The sequence below is a fragment of the Toxotes jaculatrix genome, chromosome 18, assembly GCF_017976425.1.
Source record: "Toxotes jaculatrix isolate fToxJac2 chromosome 18, fToxJac2.pri, whole genome shotgun sequence".
In the NCBI taxonomy this organism is placed as follows: Eukaryota; Metazoa; Chordata; class Actinopteri; family Toxotidae; genus Toxotes; species Toxotes jaculatrix.
In genome coordinates this window covers 2574986-2586307 of record NC_054411.1, presented here as the reverse complement: position 1 = coordinate 2586307, position 11322 = coordinate 2574986, and the positions used below count along the sequence as shown (strand labels likewise).

General features: G+C 41.2%; 1 protein-coding gene across 1 annotated transcript; it reads right to left on the bottom strand.

The window, feature by feature from the left end:
• Positions 1-647: 647 nt before the first annotated feature.
• sstr3 (somatostatin receptor 3) lies at positions 648-2105 on the bottom strand. Its single transcript, XM_041062778.1, has one exon. It carries the CDS (start codon positions 2103-2105, stop codon positions 648-650), a length of 1458 nt encoding a protein of 485 aa, XP_040918712.1.
• Between the last annotated feature and the right edge of the window lie 9217 nt (positions 2106-11322).

Below are 11322 nucleotides of genomic sequence, written 5' to 3'. Positions count from 1 at the left end.
TGAGAACATGTGAAAAGCGTGCGACCCCTTCTTAGGTTAAATTATTTCTTAGGTTTAAATTATTATATATTTTACATTTCAGTGAAATGCCAATCTTTCACCAACCTTAACCAAAGTGCTCTTGCTGCCTAATATTTCCCTTAAAAAGTAACTGCCAAGACAAATGAGTTGTATATAAACAGAACTTCTCAGAAACAGGTGATGCAGGTACGAGATTCATATCTAAAATAAAGGAACAGCCACGTCGTCAATGTACTCTAACTGTAGCTTGTTCCAATGACTTAAGCTTAAATACAGTAAAATTTGAGCAATTGATTGTCACGATGGAATAAAACATTTTAAAACACAAAGATCAACAAGATACATGTGATAACAGTAACTAAAGGCACACATTTGTACATTTAGCCATGCATATATACACATTATACAGTAAGTACACATTATAAACAATCATACATTCTGTGTGTTGGTAAACGTTTACCAACTCCTTTGAGTCCACTGATCATAAGAAGCACTTCTAAACCCTGTCTGAGTTTTTTAGATGTTCATTAATGGGCTTTTGGCTTCATTACAAACAGTGATTATGGTTCTGTGTTGTAATACTGAGTTCACTTCCAATGACATAAGCTTACAGTCCATATTTTACATTATAAATAACTTATCTCCAGTGACGTGCTCTGTTCCAAGTTTTCCTCTGGCAGAGTTTTGACACTCCCATTCTTGGCTCCGTTGAGAAGCAACGGGACAGTCAGCGTGGACCCGTTGATCGCGTCTTTCCCTTTCACGTCCCCAGCTTTGTCCTTCTTGTCTGGGGACGACAGCTCCATTGCTCCTGGAGTCGCCCCCTTCTCTGAGAACAGCGGCTGTGAGCTTTGCGGCTGGAAGCTGCTGTTTCCATTCTGGGCGATTCTGTAGATCTCAGTCATTTCTGAGACGTCTTCCTCGTCGTCATCTTCTTCGTCCCTGATCGCCCGTCTCAGGCTTTCCCTGGGCATGAGTGCCCTCCTTCCCTCCTCCTGCTGCTGCTGGCGCTCCATGGGCTCAAGGTTTTCCACCTTCCTCGTAGAGCGGCAGAGCGCTTTCCGGAAACCTCTCTTGAAGTTGTCCGATAAGAAGCCATAGACGATGGGGTTGGCGCAGCTGTTGGCGTAACCGAGCACTACGACAAAATAGTAAAGGCCCTGGTACTCCGGAGGCAGGGACACCAGCAGGTTGATGATGTTGAGGGCGTAGAACGGCAGCCAGCAGAAGACAAACACGGCAACAACAATCACAACCATCCGTGTCACTTTCCGCTCCGACTTCCTGCGTTTGGTGGAAGTGGCGTGGACTTTTTTACCCGAGCTGCGGATCTTGAAAACGATGAGCAGGTAACAGAGGCAGATGATAAGAAGCGGGCAGAAGAAGCCAACAGTGGAGGTGTAGATAATGAAGGCCGCCCTCCAGATGTTAGCCGGCTGAGGCCAGGCGATGTTACAGGTGCCTCCTGCCTTCTGGATGTTGGCAAAGATGACCACAGGCAGAACAACAAGAAACGACACCGCCCACACGGTGCCATTCACCACTTTGGCCACCTGAGGGCGGCGCCACTTTGAAGACCGAATGGGGTGAACTACGGCGAGGTAGCGGTCGATGCTCATCACAGTCAGGCAGAAGATGCTGGTGAACTGGTTGATGGAGTCGACAGTCATGACCAGGCGGCACATGAAGGAGCCAAAGGGCCACGACTGCAGGGTGTTCTGCACCGCCAGGAAAGGCAGGCCGAGCATGAAGAGCTCGTCTGCAATGGCCAAGTTGAGGATGTAGATGTTGGTGACTGACTCTATCTTCGAGTAGTGCAGCACAATGTGAATCACTAAAGTGTTTCCACCCAGGCCGATGATACAAACAATGATGTATATGAGTGGGATGAGGACCCCTGCCACGCTGGGACCTGAGGAGGCGTCTGTGACGGTGGCGTTGGTGGCGTTGAACAGCGTCTCGTTCAGATCGCTGTTGTTGAACATGAGCAGAAACAGGGGGAGTCCAGGCGAGGGGCTGGCGAAGCTGCTGTTCTCCCACATCTCATCCGTCATCTCCAGCTCGGGATGTGAGACGTCACCCATGGATGTGCACTTTCTGTCGCTTTGTCCTTCTGCCGTCTCAGCTCTCACCCATCTGTTCTGATGGAAGAAAAAAATCCGTTATCTAAGTGAATAGCTGATGTTTTCTACGTTTGTTTCATGTTGGAGGAGAAAGAAATGAGGGGAAAAAAACAACAGAGAAAGTGTTTTTTTTTTCAGTGTTTTAGGTGCTGATGACTTTAAAAGCATGCTGTTAATTTTATTTCTTGACTTTAGTGTTTTCTTGAGGCACTTTATCAGGAACACTTGGCTAAAATGCTAATGCAGTGTAAAACAACAGTCCAATAATAAGTTCAGTTTGTGTTGAAAACTGTGGGTGTTCAGCCGTTAAGCTGTGTCTGCAGGTATTTAATCCAGCCTGCATAAAGTCTCAACAACCTGCAATCAAAAAAAAAATTTTTTTTTCTTTTTCTTCAGTGCCTTCCCTTTTTCATGTACATTTGAAATGTAAGGCACTGGTGGAAGAAAGAGGAGAACAAATGTGTCATACAAACATTTATAACACACATTAAAATAATTAAGGAAATAATCCATCAAGTCAGTCTCTTTGCATTCAGAGTCGTGAGAAATGAGCCAAAGCGCTCATGAAATCCTGATGACCATTGACATGTTTACAATGAAAAAACACAGGAAGCTGTTAAAGATAACACTCAGAGGACGGGTGGCGACGAAAAGAAAAACACAGGATACAGATAAAACGATGAAAAGCAGACAGAGGTGGATAAGAGATGACGAGTCAGACAGGAAACAGTTAAAGCTGATGTGAAGATGGATGTTTGCAGGTAGATTGATTTGACCTCAGCAGTTATATTTGGTCCCCTATTGATATGGCAGGCAAATTAAACAGTGTGTGTTCCCACACACAGGCGATGCTGATAACTGACATTTCATTAGAAACCCAGCAGCACTCTGGTTAACATGAACTGGGAACACACGGGGAGGAAGCCGCGGAGGCGACTATGTGTGTGATTTAGTAAACATCTTTACTGACCAACCACTGAAATAACAGCTGGTGCACTCACCCACACATTCAGAGTCACCTCTATTTAGAAATACAAGAAAAACAAAACAATGAACCTTTGTTCAGATTATTATTAGCCACGTTAGCAGCACGGCGATCGGGATGGCGATGACAAACATGAGCTCAGACCAAATATCTTCAACCAACTACTGGATGGATTGTCATGAAATGGGACATTCATGGTCCCCAGAGGATGAATCCTAATGACTTTATCTATTCCCATCAGCCTGAGCTGTACTTTGTGTTTAGAGCTAATTAGCAAATGTGATTCCTGCTAAACATCAGCATAACAGTATTGTCACCTACTAGTCACCAGTAGAGAAAACACAACAACAAAAGTATTGCTGACCAACCTTGATCAAACTCTTTTCTGTTATGTAAAAACGTGTGTTTCCTGTTTTCCTGTAGTGTGTAAGTGTATTTCCCAGAGACTCAAACTGTTCCTTTGCATCTTTTTCACTGATGGTGCAGGTGGAGTCATTTTCTCAAACATTTGCAGGACGTTACATTAAAACCACAGAGAAATATCCATGAAACATACAGGAACACTATAAGTGCACAGTGATGCAAATTACACAACCATAAAGATAAATCAAAGCTTGCCGCTACATTTCACTCTTCATTAACCACACAGCTGTGCTATATGGCATTCACTCTCACATAAAAAAAAACATCACGACCACCATTTTAAAAAGGAAGTCATATCAGAAAAATATTGGCCATCTCCTTCTGTAAAATAAGATCTGACAAAATGTCTGATGTTGCTTTCAGAAAATCAGCAGTGAGAACAGCACAGATGTCCCCTGAGCTCATTGACAGAGTTCATCAAACAAACTGAATGAAAGGTTATTGTCACCTCAGTGGCGACAGCTGCACAGTCTATCAAAAAAGCCATTCAGTCTCTCTGCCTTCAGTCTCAAAGACAGACCAGGGGAAAAACAACAAGCCGAAACAGCAAAACACAAAAACCCAGCACATGCAGTGTATGTCTTTTTTATGAGACCGGAGTAGTTTCGCTGATTTCAGCACATTGTCACATTCATCATTTTTCAATATCTTCAATTCCTTGTGATTACGGACTTCTCACATCGCATTTGCCAATTACCAGCACCATGGAAACCGGAGGGAGAGGAAAGCCGTGAGATCTGCGTCGTAAATCAAACAGAACCAAATAAATGGCAGGAAAACGAGAGCAGATTCTTCTCCTCTCCAGTGAAGGTGTTTCCAAGAGGGGAAGAAAAAAAACGCAGACTAATCTCCGGGCAGATACAATAAAATAACATCAGCAGCGGCTCCGGTTGGGCCTGAGTGTGGTGCTTCATGCTGCTCATGAAGCCAGGATTAGATCCATATAACGTATCTTCCAAGTGCACTGAGCTATTGATATTGTCCTTTCACTAAATACCAGTTATTGACCAGATGGCAACTGTAAATAACACAATCTTCTCCTTTTATCACAGCTACAATCTATAAAATGAAATGTTATTTGTGCTCCTTTGCGTTAATTAATGAGTCAAACACAATTTTCTCCTATCATTAGGTGCAGTGAGTCATCCTGCCTCACAGGACTACACAGATTCTTCTAATATTTGTCCCTCTTGTTTTCTTACCTGTCAGGATGTTTGCTACAACAGCTCCGGCAGCGTGCATGCAGATTTTATCTTTGCAGCTCATTATCATTATCCATGTATGAAGATAAACCTTTTTAATATTGCTAAACTGCTTTGCCTCCGTATTCATACTGTCTCAACAGTAAATGTCGGTTTCTGTCATTAGTGATTTCCTTCAATTTAAACTAATCTATTTAAAAGACGAAAAGAACAGAGAGCACCTCAGCTGGCTCTTTTCAACGCAAAGGAGCAGCAGCTAGGTCCTTCCCGACATCTGAGCTCTTTACATTACTGTTTCAGCCGCTTGTATTTGCGATTGTGACATTTTGACTGGTATTCCCGCCTTCAGTGTTGCCAGACTGGACGGAGGAAAGGTAGCCCAGTCAGAGCCGAGAACCAGCCAAACCATCAGAACCGTGGCCCAAGTTTCCATTTTCACTTATTACATATATGTGTGAGAGTGTGGGGCACGGAAAATTATTGGTCCAACCACCTCCAGTCTGATGTGTTATCAGTGTAATTAGGAAAACTAATTATACTGATAATAACAGGAGTCATGAAAAGAAAAGAAATGGCTTTTAGATAAATGTACATTAAATGTTTTCACTGCCATGAACAGATTTAATCTGTCATCAGTTATCACAGAGCTGTGACAGAATAATCAGTCTCAGTAATCTGACTTATGATGAGACGAGGGGACCAGTGTATTGAATTTTCTCAGATTTTTTGGACAAGGTGGATTGAATCTGATGTGGATAACTGTAAACCAGAGTGTATTAAATCACATCTGGGTTTTATCCAAATATGAGATGCTCTATGTGACAAGCATAAGTTGTTCAATAGACAATTCTTCACAGCTTTCATAATACGCTTTGTTGTCAGATATTAAATATGATGAACCTTAAACAACCAAGTTCTGTCAGAGAACTTTTTCGTTTACATTTATACAACCATCATGTGTCTGGAACAAAGTGCCTTTTGATTAAATTCAATTAAAATGCTTAATCGATAATTACAGCGGCCCTTGTAAAAAGGATAAAAAGAAATATTAATTCAAAAGATCAGCATCTTAAAATAAATCTCTATCAGCCAGACCCTGATGTCTAGTGCAGCTGTGACACCAATTCACATTTCTTTCAACTGTGATGCCTCAGAGAAATCAATTTATCAATCATTCATCATCCCTGTCTACATCTCATTTCAAACGCCTTGAAGTCTGTCTAATATCTGCATTGTATTTGTCACATTTCATTCCGCCTCATTAATCATCACACTTAACACTGCAGGACCTTTCAAGCCCTTTCAAACCTCTCTGAAAGAGGAAATCCATTCAGTTTGGAAATTGAGGTTGTCAACTGCTGCCGGTGTCACACGGGAGTGAGACATCCTGCCATCCAAATGTCTCCTCGCCGTCTTTTTCTTTTCTTTAAACGAAACGAGGAGAGGCGGCGTGTTTCTGCACAGAACAATCTGAGACGCAGCCATGTAATCTCACATCTGAATACTTACAATCAGAGTGATCAATAGCTCTCAGCAGTCGTCTGCTCTGACTGTAAAACCAGAGGCTGCCACAGTGAAAAAATGGGACATCCACAGGGTTTCTGCACGTTTCAATCAGTTAAAGACTTTTTAAGACCATTCTGGATGCTATTAAAGACCTGTTTAATAAATCAAACATTTACTTACTTTCACGTGTATCTGTGAGTGCTGGGCTGTCGTATGACCCAATAAAATGGGACCCCAGGTACCCTGACTGTACCAGCTGTCCTTCTCAGAAACGTATGTGCAGGTCCAACTTTTTCGAATGTGCATAAAAAACTGTATCATCTGCGTAAAAAAGGATATTATAAGTTTGTGTTGAAGTCATAACACTGTTTATACAGATTGTAAACAATAGTGGACCAAGCACAGAACCTTGTGGAACGCCTTTGGCTGCTAAAAGAAGGCTTTCAGCTTTAAGTGACTGACACACATCTGTGATAACCTGAAAACTCTGGAGTAAAAGGCTAAATTTAAATTATCATGGGCAGCAAAACATTTTCTGAGTAGGTGCCACCTTGTTCATTCAAACAACGTTGGACTAATCAAAGTCCAAAACCATGAGCAGCAGCAGCAGCAGAACAAACCTGCAGATATCAGAGCTGCTGAAGGTGAAAGCTGCCTTATCTGAAACATGAGGGTGTGACGGCTATTTCTGGTTTCTTGGAAGTGCCCCTGACATTAATTACAACTACTGTGAGTGGGAGAACGTTTTTTCACACCGAGTTCTGATCTCACTTTAATAATAATGCAAACACTACTATGGTTTGCTGTTTAAACAAAACCATTAACAGCTTCAAGTAGTGAGCAGCTATATTCTGAAGATTGGATTCACCTCTATCTAGGAATGATAAGAAAAGGCAATTAATAACTTATGTGTGGTACTCAAATATAGGTGCAGCGGAAGAAAAGACTATGGGAAACAAGGGAGTAACAAGTGAACATTTTAGAGGAAAAGAAATAAACTGTTGTATATAAAGTATATATAAGTATTTTTGTAAACACTGATGGTTTCCAGTACTGTGCTGTGTAAGTATCCAGTACTTACAAAATGAACAATTAGAGTATGATTTATTTCTCCTTTCCTTGTTTCCCATTGTATTGCTTTCCTCCACATGAACCAGTAAGTGCCATAATGTAAAGTGTAAAGGCAGGTGTGGGAATGTTTGTATCTCACACAGCTTTAGCTGCAGCTTCACTGCAGGAGCGGAAATGCCAACATCTTAGCCGTCAAGCGCTGCTGCACCACTGAGCTGAGCATCCATCACAAAGGTCAGAGTCTGTGACAGCCGCAGAGCTTGAAAGGTTCAGAGTATTTCAGGGCGGAGCTTCGTCATCCCGACACAGATCCATGGATGCATTCAGGTACATACAGTTTACTCAGAGAGGACAGCTTTGGTGTCAGGAGTGTGTACGGGTACAATTAACTAAATACCTTTACTGCTTGTACTTAAGTACAGATTTGAAGTACTTGAGTATTATCTTTTCATGGCATTTTATCCTTTTACTCTACTACATTTCAGAGCACTACAGTTGTTTGGCAGCTTTAATTAGTAGTTCAGATTTAGCATTTTGCAAATTTGCAAATTCCAGATGTTTGTCTCATCCACTGATTTCACATTTTAATGTTGACGTCACGTAAAAGTGTGTGTTAAATAACACACACACACACAAACCATAAATACACACAAACACATGCTCACACTCCTGCTATTTGTTGGTTTGTCACAGTGTTTGTTTTTAATTTCAACAAAAATCCACTGTACACAACCTGCTCAGCATTGAGCAGGAGTTGGTAGAGACCAAACACGGAGCTAAAAGAGGAGGCACTATTGGACTTATATTCATCAGATGAACACTAGCATTACTAGAAATGAGTGATAATGTTGCTCTGTAACTGACTGATATAAGCAACTTAACTGATGATGATGGTGATATGTGAGTGTTGTGTTCACAGCTTGTTTCTTTAATTGCCAAACTAATTGCTTAACTTCTCTTACGTCTCTAACTTATTTTACAGAGAATATAGTGAGAACATAAAACTGTGGGATGGAAAACAAAAATGTAAAAAGTGATGGGAAGGTGTAAATGACACCTTTGCTTTACAGAGGTCAAAATTTGTTCCTGCTTCACAAAGCCAGTCAAACCGGACTGATCGAGAGCTCAGTACTGACGGGACTCAGCAGTGAGAAAGCAGGTGAGGGTCATGGTTAAGGACATTGGCGGAGCTGTTTGAATAGTGTATTTGTTTAGTTTTCTTTTGTATTTTCTCCTCTGAGAACGTTCAGGAGCTTGCCAAGTTTATAACTAAACAGTCAGTTTAGTTAACTGGAGAATGAAAAGTTATTATTGTGGTTTACGACAAAGAATGAAGGTTACAAGCAAATGTAAACAGTGCAATAAACAAGCTATTTACTACACATTGAAAACGGTAGCCTTTTAGTTTAACATCATTGTATTCAGAGGTCTATAGGCTGCTCAGTGTTTTTCCATGGGATGAAAACTGGGTCATGGTCATGGAAAATACTCCTCATTTGCCGGCAGGTATCGTTCATTTCGTATATCAGCACACCTCAAACATAATATGAGTCAGCAGGTTAATTGCCATTTTAATCAGTGTCGGAGTTGGATTCGTCTGGAGGTAACCATAGCAACAATACGGGTCCTTCACACAACATTAACATTTAGCTCTCACTTTACAAATCATCATCATTTAAGCTGCTGTTTCTCTTTTTTCTTCTTTTTTGGTATGGTGGCCTTGCTAGTGCAGAAATGTACTCTGAGGACTCCTGAGGTAGAAAATACTGGACTTTAAAATGGAAACACTGCTTTACTTCCATCTTGTCCATTGTTTTCCTGGGCTCGGACACCTTGTTGTGAGTTATCACATGAATATTGACCACTTTTGTTGTGTTGCTCCTCCCTGACTAAGACGGATCTGGGGGATGATTTGTGAGATTTGTTGCCTTCATACTCGCCTGCCCTGACCTCTAAATGGATCCAGTACTTTGAGTTTTTGATTATTCAGACCATAAGGGTGCAGGACACACTAACACGTTTTGTACCAGTTCAAACAAAAGAAAAATTTAAAGAATAATTTATTTTCTACCAGCAATACTTTTAAATGCAACCGCCCTTACTGCAATGGCAAGAGTGAAATGAAAATGAGCACCTTTACAATCAGTGAAGGCAGAGATGTTGGAGTTAGCAGTCGCCTCCTCCACTGAGACGTCGTCCAATAAAAAAAAAGAAAAAACAACCCCAACTTGTTTGTACAAGCAACCTTTTACAACCCATAGTTACACTTTATTGTTAAGCAATATCTGCTGGCCATATTAATTACGATGGGAGCAAAGGAGGAAGTTAGGTGACATCTTTGTCGTCATGTAACCATGACGACAAAGATCCGTTAGCCTTAATGCAGAGCTTAGTTTAACCCAAACCATGACAGGTGAGGTGCCACCATGATAACAGCAGGCTGTGTTCGTTTGCCTACGACCTGAATTTAGTGCTGTTCCTTCACATTTTTGCACCGATGTTACAAATTCATTTTCAAACTGATGTAGAGAAATATTGAAGAAGTATAAAATAACGTTATATTCAGTGAGTGTTCAGTGAGGCGCCACAATAAAGGCATATAGAGACGTGTCATTTCATTTCACTCTCCATTAACTACACAGCAGTACCATATGGCATTCAACTGCATATCAAAATAAAAGCCTCATAGCACCGTTTCAAAGAAATGTTTTCTTTGCCTAAAATTGGACTTTTTTTTCCCTCCAGATGTCTGATGTTGCTTTAGCAAAATCAGCTGGGACAAAAACACAAATGTACCCTGAGTGGTATCAATCGTTTCATCTAAGTTTCAGCAAGAAAGCAAAGATGTGTATTTCCCAAAATGTCAAAGTATTGTTAAGACTTTAAATGTTTTTGCTGCTTAATTATTCATTTAAAGCTGCTACAGAAACATATTGTTGGTATATTAATCTGTATCATACAACACCATGACATTTGCTGTAGCTGGAGACACTGTCTCTGCTCTACCTACTGTCCTCTTGTGTATATCTGTATCCGTTCGCAGATAAATCCCTGAACTACCGTGTTCATCAGGCTGCACCTGTCCTGGTTGACTGTTCAGAGCTGGGCCGCCAACACGTTTCACACCATGTGTTGTCTTTCACACTTGAAAATGAACATAAGCTCAGTGGTATCACACTTTCTTTGCTGGTTTATTTCAAAGTTTAGCGACGATGGAGTCATGTAAACAAAACATGACCCTCAACAACAATAACTCAGCGAGAAAATACAACATTTCAGTCGCTTCTCATAAACGGAGAAGGTCAAGGATGTGAGCTTCAGAAGTGTGAGGGGCACCGTGAAGTTCGAATATTATATATATACAGTGCTGTATATTTGCTGTGCAAATGTTTTAGGCACTTTAGACATTTAGATTCATCCACCTAACAGTCTCAGTCTAAAGATGTTCACTTTAAAACAGGGGTGTCCAAACTGTTCCACAAAGGGCCGGTGTGGCTGCAGGTTTTTGTTCCAACCAAGCAGCAGCACACCAGACTTGACTCATTTAATCAACTGATCTCAGCCTTCAGACAGTTGATTGGTCAAACTGTGTGCTCTTCATTGGTTGGAACAAAAACCTGCAGCCACTCGGCCCTTTGTGGAACAGTTTGGACACCCCTGCTTTAAAATGATGTAGAACGAAGAAAAGCAGCAAATCCTCACAGGTGCTGGTGAAATGTTCTTCCAATCGACTAATCGACTGATTGACTGATGCATTAGTTAGCATGACCACTCATTCTCTATGTGAGAAATTCTAGTCTGAACATTAAAAAAAAAAAAAGGAAAAAAAAGTTGTGCGCACACTGTTTGAGTGTTTGTACAGTTTGTGTGTGGGCACGCTGCTGAGAATCACAGGTGCCCCTGAATCCGTTGCAGCCATTATTCAGAATGAATCAGCGGGTCCTTGAATAAATCAGGGACTCGTGGCTCAGCATGTTGATCGATGAATATT